Source organism: Bos taurus, chromosome 8, assembly GCF_002263795.3.
Source record: "Bos taurus isolate L1 Dominette 01449 registration number 42190680 breed Hereford chromosome 8, ARS-UCD2.0, whole genome shotgun sequence".
Classification (NCBI taxonomy): domain Eukaryota; kingdom Metazoa; phylum Chordata; class Mammalia; order Artiodactyla; family Bovidae; genus Bos; species Bos taurus.
This window is the reverse complement of record NC_037335.1, coordinates 10,590,059-10,607,212: the sequence shown is the minus strand read 5'-3', so window position 1 is coordinate 10,607,212 and position 17,154 is coordinate 10,590,059. Positions and strand designations below refer to the sequence as shown.

The window sequence follows — 17,154 nt, the reverse complement described above, 5'->3', positions numbered from 1 at the left end:
GATGCCTCTGGTAGCCATGTGCCTCCTCCCATTCTACTTGCCTCCAGCCGGCCTTTGTGGATCCAGCTGCCCTTTCTGGGTTGGCATCACCACTGAGGCAGAAAAGGCTCTACTCCCCTGAAGCAGAAAAGGCTCTACTCCCTTCTCAGAGCTCACGTATTCTCCCTATTTCCTGCCTGATCATCAATAGCTGTTGGGTATTTTTCTAGTGGAAGCATTTTTAGTTTTGTGTACATTTTTTAATTATCTGCAGCTAAAAAGTTGGTCCTAGCCATTTAGTCTGCCATAAGCCTGAAGTCACCTCTTTTATAAGCTTAAATACTCCTAGGGCTTCCCCAGGTGGTGTTAGTGGTAAAAAACCCACCTGCCAATGCAAGAAAACTTGAGAGATGCGGGTTCATTCCCTAGGTCGGGAAGACCCCCTGGAGAAGGGAATGGCAACCCACTGCAGTATTCTTGCCTGGAGAATCCTGTGGACGGAGGAGCCTGGCAGGCTACAGTCCATGGGGGTCTCAAAGAGTTGGACACAACTGAAGCGACTCAGCACACACTCCTGCCTGGTCTCCTCCTCCAGTAGCGTCTAGTTCCCATCAGTGTTCCATCTTTGTTGCTTTCTTCCCCCAAACCTCTATATCATATGTGTCTTCATTTTAAAAAGGGTGACCACATTTGTCAAGTTATTTCAACAGTGCACCCTTCCCAGTAGCTCTCACATGTGTACGAGCCACGTCTGTTAACACGGGCAGGCAGTACAGAACTATGTTACCAGAACCCTGTATGTGATTATTCTGTTTTTTGCTGAGCCCTTGTTAGTGAAATGGAAATAAACCACTATATAAAACAAACATGGCGACCTTATCAAACAGAGGACAGCGAGAAACTGGACACAGAGAAGGTAAGGTGATTGCGACAGGTCAGCCGTCCTTTCCATGCTGGAATAAAAATGAATGTGCTGTTATCAGGGCTGACGAGATATTCACAGCCGAGCGCAAGGGAAGCAGGGTCGGCATCCCCCACAACACAGGCGCCTGGGCTCCTTGGGAACACGCCATGGAGTCAAGCTGGCTCTGAATTGTGGTTCCTGTACTTCCCAGTTGTGTGACCTTGAGTTAGGATGCTTTCTGCATCTCTCGTGCTTCCCAGGATAGTAATCTCAGTCTCGTTGGTGTGTGTCGAGCATCTAGCGTGCGTGCCTGGTGTGGATGTAAGGGCTCCAAACAGAGCGGCCCTCCTCTAGCTTTGTACTCTACAGTCACTCGGCTCTACATTTGTTGCTGCTTTTATTTTGAGATGGAGTTAGTCAGAATTGTGATTGTGTAACTGATTGTGATTCTGACAAGCGGGGTTGAGGCTCATTTCCTGCTTCTGACTTATTTTCTCTTTTAAAGGAAAAATGTGTTTATTTTCATCTTCTAAGCTTCACTCTGGTATTGGATTTACCCTTAGAGAGAAAGGGCTGTAGTAACGTGGAGAAGCAGAGTGTTGCAGTCTAATCAGGTATCACCTTGATTAGTTGACTTCTTTTGCCTGCTTCCTCTATTTATGTAAAAATAGAATGCATTTTTTTTTCTAATGCATATCAGTAGAATTTAAGGGCTTTACCTGGTGGTGCTAGTGGTAAAGAATCTGCCTGCCAATGCAGGAGACTCGGGTTCAGTCCCTGGGTCGGGAAGAGCCCCTGGAGAAGGGAATGGCAACCCACTCCAGTATTCTTGCCCGGAGAATCCCATGGACCGAGGAGCCTGGCGGGCTACAGTCTCTGGGGTCGTAGAGAGTCAGACACGACTGAGCACACATAGCACAGAATTTGAGTAAACAGGTTTGTTCCATTTTCATCTTTGATTTCACCTTTTTACGGCTGTGTGATTCCCTCCCTCCCCCTTTATTAAACAGCACTGATCAGCTCACAGTTAAGCTGCTCTGTGACCAGTGGCTGAGGCAGTTGGCCTGTACATTTTGGGTAATTTCCTCTCTTTCATCAACACTTAAAGTAGCTGAAACCGTGTTAAGCTAAAATGGTGCCCATCTTTCAAAGAAAGGGAGAGGTGATATGGAAGCAGAGGCATTTTTATCCACCTTGAGGGGCTGGAGCCTCGAAGGCATCTGGTGTCATTTCCTTCTCCAGGGGATCCTCCCAACCCAGGAATCAAGCCTATGTCTCCTGCATCAGCAAGCAGATTATTTACCACTGCACCACCTGGGAAGCCCCTGCAGCCCCAGGCTGAGGGTTTAATCAAAGGACACTGCTGGCTCTGGGTGGGACGAAAGGAGCAGAGGACGGTCAGGTCAGTACTTGGTGGGAAAGCTGTTTCTGCATTGTGGCCTCTGGGCTTACTGCTCCAAGGCCGACTGCCAAGAGCACCCAGCTCCCAGTAAAGCTGGGGGAGATGCCTCCAGTTCGTGGACTGCCCCCTCCTCCCTGTCCTCGAGGCTCTGCTGCCAGCTGTGGGCTCTGTCAGCCAGGCTCCCTGAGGACAGCTGCACAGAGGTCACCTCTGCTCACCCCCCAGCCCAGGGACTGGCAGAGCCGCACGCAGGCCACCAGGTAGAGAACTCGCTTACTTTGGAGACAGCCCGTTGCCTGTCTGTCCTCAAGGGCAGAAGCCTGTGAGACAGCTGCCCACGTCAGTCCAGGAGCTCGGCTGACGTCAGCTGTGAGATGTAATTGCTTTTTCTTGGCTGTCTCGCAAGAGGAAAGTTACTGTGACGAGGAGCCTTGCTAACCAAGGAGAGCAGAAGGGGCAGAGCGTGGCCTCCACCCACCGCAGTGATGGTGCGTTTTCCCTTCTAAGCTGGCTGAGAATGCTAATACTTTTGCCAGCCCGTTCTGCAGAGGGTAGAAACAGAGGAAAATCTTTCTTTCAAGAAACAGGAGGCACAGAGAGATACAAATAGGGAATATTTTTGTTTAAGTAAGAGGTGAGAGTCCAGGCTGGCTAAAGGTCAAACTTCTCTTCCCAAAATACTGACAGCTTCCCTGGTGGGCCAGAAGTAGGCTTCCCGTCTCAGTGCTACTGATGTTACTGAAAATAAGGATCGGAGCTTGAAATGTGCTGCTGCTGCTAAGTCACTTCAGTCGTGTCCGACTCTGTGCAGTGCTATAGACAGCAGCCCACCAGGCTCCTCCATCCATGGGATTTTCCAGGCCAGAACACTGGAGTGGGTTGCCATTGCCTTCTCTGTGAAAATGTGCCTTTCCTTCAAAAAGGTACATAGCAAGCAAAGCCCGAATGCCTCTCCTCCCTCAAGGTGGTAATGGTTTCCAGGCCCCATCTTCTGTATTAGGGCAGAAGTTGGGAACTGGGGAGTCTGTATGCTCAGTGGGACTTTTGCTGTTGTTGTGTGGGGTCTCAGTTACAGCGAGGGCTTCTCTCTCGTTATGGCACGCAGGCTTAGTTGCACCATGGCATGTGGGATCTTAGTTCCCTGACCAGGGATCCAACCCACATCCCCTGCATTGGAAGATGGATTCTCAACCACTGGACCCCAGGGGAGTCCCTCAGTGGGACTCTTAACTGAGGAGTGCTGAGTTGTACTTCAGTAAAGCTGTTCATTGACCAGCACACTTGGAGTGCGCCAGATCGTGGAACTTTGTGGTTGTCCAGGGGTTGTTGAATCCTGTGCTATGTGTAAGGAGCAGCTTCTCCGTCACCTCTACAGCTATTTATGGTAGACAGATGTAGGCTGGGGCATGCTTGGGGAAGTAAAGCTCTCTGACCAGCTGCACATCTTCAGTCTGGTGAACTGTAGCCCACCGGACTCCTCTGTCCATGGGATTCTTCAGGCATGAGTACAGGAGTGGATTGCCATGCCGTCATCCAGCGGATCTTCCCGACTCAGGGATCGAACCTGCATCTCTTACGTCTCCTGCACTGGCAGGCACATTCTTTACCACCAGTGCCACCTGGGGAGCCCTCAATCTGGTTATAACTGGTAACACACACACACAGAAGTCGCTCAGTCGTGTCCGACTCTTTGCGACCCCATGGACTATAGCCCATCAGGCTCCTCTGTCCATGGGATTTTCCAGGCATGAATACTGGAGTGGGTTGCCGTTTCCTTCTCCATAACTGGTAAAGAAGATGGTAAAGATTACCGTCATTTGAAAGAGGAGATTTAAACTTGATTCCAGTGACTGAGCTGAGCAGAATCAAAAGGAAACATTGAATCTATCTTGTGACTTCATGTAGGTAGGAAGCTAGAAGCAACAGAAGCCTGATGGAGGGGTTGATCACTGTTGAAGCTGGGTGCTGGGTATTTGGATGTTCAGTCTACTATCGCCTCTACTTTTGTTGTTTAAGCCCATGGGAAATGACATCTGTTTTGTAAAATTAGAAGTATAAAAAGCTAACCTCACACCAGTCAGAATAGCCATCATTAAAAAGTCTACAAATAATGAATGCTGGAGAGGATGTGGAGGAAAGGGAACCCTCCTACACTGCTGGTGGGAATGTAAGTTGGTGCAGCCACTCTGGAGAACAATATGGGGGTTCCTTAAAAAACTAAAACTAGAGTTACCATATGATCCTTCAGTCCCACTCCTGGGTGTATATCTAGAGAAAACTAATTTGAAAAGATACATGCAGCCCAGTATTCACTGGAGCACTGTTTACAATAGCCAAGACATAGAAGCAACCCAAATGTGTGTTGACAGATGGACGTATGGGGAGTGTGTCTGTGTGTGTACAAATACACAGTCACTCACATACATACAGTAGAATATCAGCCATAAAGAGAATGAAATACTGCCATTTGCAGCAACATGCATGGACCTATGTAGATGATCATCCTAAGTGAGATCGGAAAGAGACAGCACGTCCATGTGCGATTTTAAAAAATGATACAAATGAACTATTTCAGAGAAAACAAATGTGTGGTTACTAAGTGGGGAAGGGATAAAGTAGGAATATGGGATTAACAGATACACACTATATAAGAGAGCTGTCCAACAAGGACCAACTGTACCTCACAGGGAACTGTACTCAACATCTGTATGTGTGTCTATATAACTGAATCACTTCACTGGATACTTGAGACTAACACAAACTATAAATTAACTGTACTTCAGTTTTCTAAAATATCCAGTTATATTTCTGAAAATTTTAGGGGAAGCTCTACACAGTCAGCAAAAACAAGACCAGGAGCTGACTGTGGCTCAGATCATGAACTCCTTATTACCAAATTCAGACTTAAATTGAAGAAAGTAGGGAAAACCACTAGACCATTCAGGTATGACCTAAATCAAATCCCTTATGATTATACAGTGGAAGTGAGAAATAGATTTAAGGGCCTAGATCTGATAGAGTGCCTGATGAACTATGGAATGAGGTTCGTGACATTGTACAGGAGACAGGGATCAAGACCATCCTCATGGAAAAGAAATGCAAAAAAAGCAAAATGGCTGTCTGGGGAGGCCTTACAAATAGCTGTGAAAAGAAGAGAACCAAAAAGCAAAGGAGAAAAGGAAAGATATAAGCACCTGAATGCAGAGTTCCAAAGACTAGCAAGAAGAGACAAGAAAGCCTTCCTCAGCGATCAATGCAAAGAAATAGAGGAAAACAACAGAATGGGAAAGACTAGAGATCTCTTCAAGAAAATTAGAGATACCAAGGGAACATTTCATGCAAAGATGGGCTCAATAAAGGACAGAAATGGTATGGACCTAACAGAAGCAGAAGATATTAAGAAGAGGTGACAAGAATACACAGAAGAACTGTACAAAAACGATCTTCACAACCCAGATAATCACAATGGTGTGATCACTGACCTAGAGCCAGACATCCTGGAATGTGAAGTCAAGTGGGCCTTAGGAAGCATCACTACGAACAAAGCTAGTGGAGGTGATGGAATTCCAGTGGAGCTATTTCAAATCCTGAAAGATGATGCTGTAAAAGTGCTGCACTCAATATGCCAGCAAATTTGGAAAACTCAGCAGTGGCCACAGGACTGGAAAAGGTCAGTTTTCATTCCAATCCCAAAGAAAGGCAATGCCAAAGAATGCTCAAACTACTGCACAATTGCACTCATGTCACATGCTATAAAGTAATGCTCAAAATTCTCCAAGCCAGGCTTCAGCAATATGTGAACCGTGAACTTCCTGATGTTCAAGCTGGTTTTAGAAAAGGCAGAGGAACCAGAGATCAAATTGCCAACATTCGCTGGATCATGGAAAAAGCAAGAGAGTTCCAGAAAAACATCTATTTCTGCTTTCTTGACTATGCCAAAGCCTTTGACTGTGTGGATCACCATAAACTGTGGAAAATTCTTCAAGAGATGGGAATACCAGACCACCTGACCTGCCTCTTGAGAAACCTATATGCAGGTCAGGAAGCAACAGTTAGAACTGGACATGGAACAACAGACTGGTTCCAAATAGGAAAAGGAGTACATCAAGGCTGTATATTGTCACCCTGCTTATTTAACTTCTATGCAGAGTACATCATGAGAAACGCTGGGCTGGAAGAAGCACAAGCTGGAATCAAGATTGCCGGGAGAAATATCAATCACCTCAGATATGCAGATGACACCACCCTTATGGCAGAAAGTGAAGAGGAACTCAAAAGCCTCTTGATGAAAGTGAAAGTGGAGAGAGAAAAAGTTGGCTTAAAGCTCAACATTCAGAAAACGAAGATCATGGTATCTGGTCCCATCACTTCGTGGGAAATAGATGGGGAAACAGTGTCAGACTTTTTTTGGGCTCCAAAATCACTGCAGATGGTGACTGCAGCCATGAAATTAAAAGACGCTTACTCCTTGGAAGGAAAGTTATGACCAACATAGATAGCATATTGAAAAGCAGAGACATTACTTTGCCAACAAAGGTCCGTCTAGTCAAGGCTATGGTTTTTCCTGTGGTCATGTATGGATGTGAGAGTTGGACTGTGAAGAAGGCTGAGTGCCAAAGAATTGATGCTTTTGAACTGTAGTGTTGGAGAAGACTCTTGAGAGTCCCTTGGACTGCAAGGAGATCCAACCAGTCCATTCGGAAGCAGATCAGCCCTTGGATTTCTTTGGAGGGAATGATGCTGAAGCTGAAACTCCAGTACTTTGGCCACCTCATGGGAAGAGTTGACTCATTCGAAAAGACCCTGATGCTGGGAGGGATTGGGGGCAGGAGGAGAAGGGGACGACAGAGGATGAGATGGCTGGATGGCATCACTGACTCAATGGACGTGAGTCTGAGTGAACTCCGGGAGTTGGTGATGGACAGGGAGGCCTGGCGTGCTGTGATTCATGGGGTCTCAAGGAGTCAGACACAACTGAGCGACTGAACTGAACTGAACTGAATAATTGTATAAATCAGGGAGCTACTGTTTAATAGATATAGACTTTCAGTTTTACTGCTGTAGACTGGATGGTGGTGAGGGTTGAACAACAGTATGAAGCTCCTTAATCCCAGTAAACTGTACAGTTAAAAATGGTTAAAATGATGTTTATCTCATGTATTATTACAGTGCGCCAAAGTACCAAACAAAATGGCTTACACCAAACAGAAAACATTTTTCACAACAGCTTCCTAGGTAAGCAGCTTTAAGATTGGCTACTTCATGATTCAACAGCATCAAAAAGGACCCAGGTTGTCTTCAGCTGCCCACTCTGCCAGCCTCCACCCACCTGCTTCATCCTTAGGCAACTCCCTCATAAGCTACCTGCCCCAGCCAGAAATTTCTTTCTAACAGACTCACAGATACAGAGAACACCCTAGTGGTCACCACTGGGGAGAGGCAAAGTAGGGGTAGGGAACTAAGAGGCACAAAGCACCACGTATGGAATAAATAAGCCAAAAGGATATATTGTATAGCACAGGGCATATAGGCAATATTTTATCATAACTGTAAATAGAGTACGGTTTAAGAATTTTGAGTCACTCTGTTGTACGTGTGCAACTAGTATACTTCAATTAAGAAAAAAGGAAAATTAATTTCTTTCCAAAAGAACATTCATGAAAAGAGACCATCTAAGAGCAAGAAAGGCTTCCAGAACCATCACATATCACTCAGCATCCCCACTTGAATGTCTTAACAGCCGTTTCACCTGCAGCACGGCCAAAGCCAAGCTCCTGGTGTCCTCCCCGCCACTTCTCCCAGCGTCTTTCAGTCTCACTAACTGGCAATTCATTCTTTCTCCAAATCTATCCTTACTCAGCCAAAAACCTTAGAGTCATCTTAGGCCCCTCTCTTCACATCCATCAGCAGATTCTTCTAACTCTCCCTTTTAAGTATTTCAAGATTCCAGCCACTCTTCACCACTATGATTCTGCTTTGAGGCACCTCCATCTCCTACCTGGATTGTTGCAATAGCTTCTTAACTGGTCTCCCTGTTTCTGCCCTTGGTTGTGTGTATGCGTGCTTAGTCGCTCAGTTCGGTTCAGTTCAGTCGTTCAGTCGTGTCCAACTCTCTGCGGCCCCATGGGCTGTAGCCCACCAGGCTTCTCTGTCCATGGAATTTCCCAGGAAAGAATACTAGAGTGGGTTGCCATTTCCTCCTCCAGGGGATCTTTGCGACCCAGGGATTGAACCCTGGTCTCCTGCATTGCAGGAGATTGTTTTACTATCTGAGCCACCAGGGAAGCTGCCCCCTGCCCATGGTTACTTACTTACTGAACAATACGTGCAGGCATTGCTCCGGGTACTAGCAGTTCTGCAGGCAAAACCCTGCCCTCCTGGAACTTTGCTTCTGTTCTCAAAATAGCATTCAGAGCCATCTCTTTCAAAGGTAAGTCAGTCATGTCATTTTTCTGATCAGAATCCTTAATTTATGCTACAGTCTGTGCTTTGCAGCTGAAGTGAGGAAAAGCTCGTTTTAATCTTAGGGTGCCTCTGCCAAACGCTGTCATGTCACAGAGCAAAGTTCAGTTTGAATGCAAACTTTAAAGTGGAAGAAAGGATGACAAAAGTCATTTCTAGCATGTTTGTGTGTTTCTAGAATTCTAGAAATAGAAAGCTCTGCGTTGATGACTTCAGAGACATTTCTGTGATACACTGATCCCTCTGGTAATGGTTTCTTAGCCACCTACCTCTCATCCTTTTTCCTTATTTTGTTGAATTCTTTATATAAACAGAGCTGTCAAAACTCATGGAACATCTATTAAATGGATATACACCCTCATGGGATTTTTTTTTAATTGAACTATAATGTATGTACATGAATAAAGTACAGTGTTTTCAGTATACCATGTAATTTGTGTGTATGTGTAAGTTCCCATGTATTAAATAACTTCTAACCCAGATCAAGATACACCATTTTCAGCATTCCAGAACACTCCCTTGTTCCATCTGTCAATCCTTATTGTCTTCCAAATATAACCAGTATTCTGACCTTTATCACCATAAAATTAGTCTTGTCTGTTTCTGAACTTTTCATTGATGGACTCATATATCTAGTTTCTTTTGTGCAAAATTAGATCTGCGAGATTCGTCCATGGTGTTGGAGGTAGCTCTAGTTCCTGCTTTCCTGTTGCCGTATTAGTATTCCATTGTGTGAACATCCTGTACTCTATCCATTCTACTATTGATCGATATTTGGATTATTTCCTGTTTTGGATGTTATGAGTATCCTGTCTTTTGTTGGCTATAAGCATTTGTTTCTCTTTTCACTCTGGGAATGTGATTGCTGGGACATAGGACCTGCTTACAGATACAGAACTTCAGGAGATAATGCAAACACTAAAGTGGTTATACCCTCTGAGGGGGACTTCCCAGGTGGCGCTAGTGGTAAAGAACCCGACTGCCAGTGTAGGAGACATAAGAGACTTGAGTTCGATCCCTGGGTCAGGAAGATCCCCTGAAGGAGGGCATGGCAACCCACTCCAGTATTCTCACCTGGAGAATCCCATGGACAGAGGAGCCTGGCGGGCCATAGTCCATGGGATTGCAAAGAGTTGGACAGGACTGAAGCGACTTAGCACGCACACACCTACCCTCTGAGAGGTATGAGATGTCTTCCTGGATCCAGTGGGTCTGAGCAGCCTGACCCATTATTTGTTCATGCTTCTGTCTTCCCCCAGCTCTACCCCAAAGCACAGTGTTGAACAGAAATGATGATTAGAACACAAAGACAAGGTGAAATTGTACAAGACGCAATATCAGTAATCCTGGGAAATTCTCCAGTGACCTCTTACCACAGGACAGTTCTGTTGTTACCTCCATCACATCAATTCAGTTCGGTTTTCATAATACTTGAAAGATTTTGAAAAGGGATGGGAAACAAAACACGATGGGAAGGCTGTTCCTAAATAGCAAATGTTTGGGCTAAAGAATGAGGTTAGACTGGAGAGGGCTAGCAGTGGCCTGATTTCACACACAATATTGATCACTAGGAATACAAAGTGACAAACAAGATACATACATACAGGGGGAGGTCAACCAGCATCACAGTGCCCCGTGGTGAGAGCTGTGGGGCAAAGCACTGAAAAGAAGAATGCCAGTGTCTTCCTTTACGTTACACAGAGTAAGACCACAACACTACTGACAGCAGAAGTAGTGTTTCCCACACATCATGTGATTCCGTGGCACCAGCTGGGTGGCCTACAGTTAACTCAGTTCTCACACTAGCTCCCTGGAGATCGTGTCAGACCCCACAGGTTACATGTTCGGTCCCCAAGACCACCCCCACTTTGGATGCGAATCGCAAGTCTAGGTTGTCAGTGTGCCTCTGACCAACCAGTTCCAGATCAGAGGATCCCACGTCCCTCCCCAGGGTTTAATTCATTTGCTAGAGGGCACAGCATGGGCCAAGCCTGGAAGATAGGTAAAGAGCCAGACATACAGGGAACTTAAAACTTCCCCAAGGCTGAAGCATAGTGTTTCCAGGGAGAATGAAGCTAGAAAAACCATCAGCTATCAGATCATTAGAAGTTTTAAAATACTAACAGCAGCCAGTGTTTCAGAAGAAACAACTCTTTCCAGACTCTTGGACTTAAGCACATCTCAAGGACCATCTCATTTACTATTCACCATCCTTAAGACACAGGTACATTATTACAGATGATAAAATGTAGGTTCAGGGAAATTAAATAATTGGCCAAAGCCACAGCCCTTAAAACGACAGGTCTAGGCCTTAAACCCATGTCTAACTGATCAAAAGCCCATACTCTTAACCACTCATATAGATAATTGGAGAAGGAAATGGCAACCCACACCAGTATTCTTGCCCAGAGAATCCCGTGGACAGAGGAGCCCGGTGCGCTGCCGTCTGTGGGGTCGCACAGAGTCGGACACGACTGAAGCAACTTAGCAGCATATAGATAATACCGCATAAACCACACTTTATCCTCCTGGGAGCTCAGCTTCTTATATGTGTTCGTGTTTTATTAGAGAGATACCATTTACAATAATTTTCTCAAATGGAAGTAATATATAGATTCCTTTTCAAGAAGAAAAAGTTTACAGACCTTTAGTAGTTGACTTAAATCAGCTAATGTTCCTTAAAACGTAGGCAAATAAAAAGTCAGCGTAAGTTCCTGGTGCTTAAATTGCTTGTATATCAAAATAAATACACCAAATTAATACCCCCCAAAACCTATAAAACAAGGTGCAAATTAAGTACCACTAATTTAACGTCACTGACATTGTTTTGCAGAAATGGTTGCTCTGGAGGAGTGGCACTGACACTTCTCTGGGTCAGGGCATCGAGGCTGCAGAGACCCCACGTCCCACACCTGTCCTCTTGTTCAGCCTCCCAGGAAACCATGACGCTGTCTGGCTTCACTCGGAGTGTGGAGATCGCACACTTTAGGTCCACCACTCGCCATTCACCTGTAACATCTAAAGCCGTGCTGCATGGTCCCCACAGGGTTGTAAACCCATCAGCTCTGAAATACAGTTTCTATGCTTTAATGCAACTTGAGTTCAGAATTTATAACAGTTCCAGACTTACTAAAATGAGATTCAATCTGGAATGGACTTTGGTCTGTGAGTGAGTGGGAGGCTGAAGGAGGACAACTCAGAGGGACTTATGTGCTGGCTGTTGAGCTACTAAGGTTACACTTAGGCTTCCCAGGTGGTAGCAGTTGTAAAGAACCCACCTAACAATGCCGGAGACATGAGAGATGCGGGTTCGATCCCTAAGTCAGGAAGATCCCCTGGAGGAGGAAATGGCAGCCCCCTCCAGTATTCTTGCCTGGAGAAACCCATGGACAGAGGAGCCTGGTGGGCTATAGTCCATGGGGTCACAGACATGACTGAGTGACTTAGCACACATGCAAAGTTAAGCTTAATAGAGACTCTGACTTCTGTTTTTTCTGCTTCTTCACAGGGGTCGGCACCAGGAATTATTACAGAAAGATTGGCTACAGATTGCAAGGTCCATACATGGTAAAGACGCTAGAATAACACCACACCAGTCCACCTGGAGGCATCTCCTCCCTGGCAGGAAACCGATCCAGGATGTCTTGAAAACTCAGCACAGAGGCTGAGCAAAGCAAATGGACCTCCCTGAGCCCCTGGCAGGAGGCTCCCCCTCACCCTGGAGCCTGGAAACCTTGCTCAGGGCTGGGTCGGGCTTCTGCTGACCAAGCCCATGGAGCCTGGACACTCAGACCCCCCCACACCACCCGCTCCTGCATGTTCTCAAGATGTCACCTGTTTTCAAGGCTTAACTCCTGTATCTAGTTTCTTGGTTTTGCATGAGACTTGCAAGTGACCTAACCGTCATGACTCAGGCAAAGAGACAAAAAGCAAGTTAATCAACTCATTTGGACACCACGATTCATGAACTAAAACTGGCTATGTCACTTAAAGAGTAAACTTAGGGGTAGGTTATTTATGTAGAGTATAGACAAAGAGTTGTGTCGGGATCATGTGAAAGCTGTCAGACGTTGATCTCTGTCCTGTTGCTATAATACGTACGCATTCCAGCACTAGTTTAAAAACTGAGCTTTCGTTTTAATGGCAGTCATTGTGGTTCCTGTGCTGCTGTTTGAAATATCTGTGATGGGGAGAGAACAGGTGAGGGTTCAAGCTTGAAACCAGCCTTTCTCAGTTCACTGGCTGCCATCTACAAAGGGCCATTACAGACATCCATTTATTTCAGGATTTTGATTGCCTGTACTTCCCGCACTTGACAACTGCTAAACACCGTGGGCAGCACTTTCGCCCAGAGAAGCATTTGGCGTCCCCGTTGGTCTGTCCTGAGCAGGCAGTCTGCCGCACACACGTCTGAGCATCAAGACACAAAGACACAGCCATTCTTCCCTGCATTTTAATTCTTTCAGTTTTAAATGGAGAAAAGGCAGAGTTAAACTCATATATGAAAGTTTAAAAAAATACTGGAAACAGGTCCAAATCTAAAAATAGGAGAAAGATTGGCTTTTTCAAAGCGTCATCTAGAACTGCCTCTCTGTGACTTCCAGGTAAGCTATTAAGGAGACTCAGCCTGGAGAGGATCTGTTCTTAAGAGCATGGCTTAACCTGCATCCCTGGGATTCAGTGGCATTTTACAAAAAGTTAGAGTAAAGGGAGTTGATTCCTCTAAATGTTTGAAAAATAAAATCTTCAACACACAAGGAAGAATCACATAAGGCTTTTTCTCTCCTCTCCCTGTAAACACGGTGACATTTGCCATGAGTTTACAGGCTTGGGTTTCTTGTCTCCGGTACTGTCCATTTCCTCCTGGGTGCTGTTTGCCATCTTGTTAAAATGCCACCAGGCAAATGGCATCGGCTCCCTTGTCAACTCGCTGCGGAACCGCAGAGGCTTTTCATGAGCGCTGTTTAGGGAATTCACCTACTTCTCAGTTTTGAGCCAAACTGAGGACACTAGCCCCAGAGACAGCCTCTCAGATAACTGAGAAACTACCTAGAGAAGGATTGTTTTCAGTGCAGTCTTTAGAAGTAACAGATCAGCATGTGCACAGCCAGTCAGTATGGCCTGGACACCTGGGAAAGGAGTCTTATCATTGAAGGAGGACCTGCATGAGCATCACGGGAAGGGGGGCACTTGATCATTATTTTTAATGTGGACACTCTTTACTTCCAATCAGTGTGTCCTTTTCTTTACTAATTAAAGCAGACCTACAATGGATGTCAGATAGGTCACAAATAAGCTGCTCTAGTTAGCATGAAATTCAAGTTCACTCACATTTAAGCAGAATGACTTCCCCTGACCTCCAAAGACTGTTCTTGGCATCTCTGGTGCCTGGCCATTCTAGGGATGTGTGGTCTTGGTCGAATGGACTGCCTCATAAGGAACAGCAGCTAGGCGCGATGCCTTCAGCCTCAGCATGAAGCCTATAAAGCTGCAGTTTGTGTGTCTGATCTGTACTGAGCAGCTCCTTAGCAACCACCTCAAGCCCAGTTAGCTAGCTCTGCTTTTGGTTTGAGTTTTTGTTAAATCACTTGGGGAGTTTTTTTACTTTTTTAAATCAAGCCCTTATCAAAAACAGACTGAAATCTATTTGCATTAAAAATGAGATTTTAAAAATTCATTATTGCAAAGTAAAAGAGCCTGGTAGAACTCACTGTTTCTCAGATTTGGGAATGAATGTGGATTCCTTTTAAAGGAATAAATTCCTACTGGCCCAGAAGAATCCTGTGAAGTACAACTTAAAAGCCAAAACTTGTTCTATGAAGACATCTTTCAAATTGCAGCTTTTCATTTCCAGAGATTTTTATGGTATTTTTTAAGGTTATCATCTAATTAAAAATGAAATTTGGGGAATTCCCTGTTGGCCCAGTATTTAGGAGTCCGCACTTTCACTTGCCATGGGCCTGGGTTCAGTCCCTGTTTGGGAAACTAAAATTCTGCAACTTGCAAGGCTCAACCCAGAAAAAAAAAAAAAAGCCATTTTGTTCATAAAGAACTTAGACCCCTAACCTGATAAAACAGCTCAAGATCTAGGTTCTGAAAACCTGGGCTCCTCTATTAACTCTGAAGCTGTGAGCAAGTCCCCTCCTATTTTTGAGCTGCCCTCCCCTCATTTGTAATGAGAGAACTGCCCACCCGTCAGAATGAACGCAATGTTCTGATGTGATCACATTTGATAAGATGCTGCATAAACCACAACATTCTCTATATAAACCATCCTCACTCCAGTGAAGTGGCTTCTCAATGGGTGTGTGACCTCGAGCAAGAAAACTGCCCCTCAGCAAGTTTCCTGTCTGTAACATGGATCTGATAACAGTTTCTCCCTCGTGCAGTAGCTGTCAAGAATAAATGAGCTCACACGTGTCTATTTCTTTGATCAAGGCCTGTGGGACATAAAACACACTACAAGAACCGGCTATTATAGCCAGTATCTAACAAGTGCAGTATCCTGTCTTTTTTTTTTTTTTTTTTTTGGTATTTACCTATTTAATTACTCATTTGGCTGTACCAGGTCTTATTTGCAGCATGCAAAATCTTTAGTTGCAGTGTGCAAACTCTTAGTTGTAACATGTGGAATGTAGTTCCCTGATCAGTCAAACCTGGATCCCCTGCATTGGGTGTGCAGAATCTTAGCCACTGGACCACCAGGGAAGTCTATCTGGCCCATTCTAACATGAGAGTTTCTTACCTGCTGGCAGTAGAACCTGATTTTTTTTTTTTTTGCTAGAATCTCTCAATTTTGCTAGAAGCCAGTGTCAGAAGAATAGCATCACTGGGCTCTGAGGCCTTCTATCTGAGGATGTTCTGACTGGTCCTCTCTCGTTCATGTAAGTCCAGGGTTACAAGTTGTCAACTCCATGCTTTGAAGGACAAGAAGCTAGCTGAGACTCTGCAACAGCAAAAAGCATTTTCACGTATCCCTGTGATTCTGGGGACTTCCTGGAAAGCTGTCCAGCATCAGCGTGGACTGTGGTCTCTCCTGTGTGTGCACAGGTAGCCATGTCCACTTAGGGAGCCCCTGAGGGAGTCTGGCCACCTTTGGGGCCAGGGAGGACGAGCAGGGCCACCTGTGTGCGTCAGCATGTGTACCAGCTGTACCTCTGTGTCTCATCCTGTGATGGCTGTCCCCAAAACGTAAGCTTATGGACCTTTGAAAGAAACTGATTTTAACATAGACAAATAACATGTGTAACAGGGAGCTTCCTTGTGACTCAGTGGTAAAGAATCCATCTGCCACTACAGGAGATGAAGGTTCAATCCCTTGGGTCGGGAAGATCCCCTGGAGAAGGAAATGGCAACCCACTCCAGTATTCCTGCCTGGAGAGTCCCATGGACAGAAGAGCCTGGCGGGATCCCAAAGAGTTGGACACGACTTAGTGACCAAATAACAATAAGCCTGTAACAAGGGGAAAAAAACTACTTTTTTATGTCCAAATGTACAGCTTTATCTCCTCCCTGTCACTCGACAAGCCTAGAACACCCTTCTGTCCACCTGGAAAACTCCTCCAAGTGGGGTAACTGCCATCTGAGCCCCGCCATGTGCTGCTTTGCTATCTAGGTCACCTTCAAGGTCAACACTCATCTCCCTCCTTTAATAAATGAGGACACGGGCTGGTATCTGCCTCACTGGGCCTGAAGTTCCAGAGCCACCACCTTGCCCAGTGCCATCAGCACCAGCCCTGAATGTCCACAGATCGTGTATACGGCCACATGCACGGTGCCCATGGAGCAGCCCAGCACCGCAACCCAGAGCTCAGTTACTAAGTGGATTTAGGAGATCCAAACCCGAGTCACCCACTTGGCCTTTCTCACTCCACCCCATGTTTCCCTTTTTAGGGGGGAAAATGTTTCCTGTCAGCTTATGTTTAAAGAGAACGCTAACAAGTATTGAGCAACCAGTCTGCTTTCATATTATCTCAGCCTCACAACAGACAACCTGTAACCGGTTTCTTTCACCAACCAGGTTTTTCCCAAGTGCAGGAAGTGGAAAGTCATGATGTCATCAAGGGAGAACGCAGACCAGAGGAAGGCTGCTCTTTCCATTTAAATGCAAATCGCTGTTTTTCGGTCCCCAAAATTATATATGCTCATTGTAACAGGTTGAAATGAAACAGAAAGGCACAAAATAACCTGACATCTCACCAAGAGACAGCGGTAAGCCCTGTGATGAATGCCGTTTCATGCAATCGCACGTGACCGCACACAACCAATCAGCTTTATACGAAATGGTCACACGGTGCGTGTCACCTCTTAACTGTCTTCACTCCACAAGATGTAACTACCACCACCATCTTCCCATGTCAGTACACACGGATCTCAGCCAAGTCCTAACCACTGGACCATCAGGAAG

General features: G+C 45.5%; 1 protein-coding gene across 2 annotated transcripts in view; it reads left to right on the top strand.

The window, feature by feature from the left end:
* The window catches only part of ELP3 (elongator acetyltransferase complex subunit 3), a 142,636-nt gene extending 127,469 nt beyond the window's left edge, over positions 1–15,167 (top strand). Inside the window, exons 15-16 of one of the 2 annotated variants that reach the window (XM_059889293.1) lie at positions 2,126–2,285; positions 12,256–15,167. In XM_059889293.1, coding sequence (XP_059745276.1) covers positions 2,126–2,285; positions 12,256–12,415 — 320 coding nt within the window. In that variant the 3' untranslated portion in view covers positions 12,416–15,167. 2 annotated transcript variants of the gene reach the window in all.
* Positions 15,168–17,154: the final 1,987 nt, after the last annotated feature.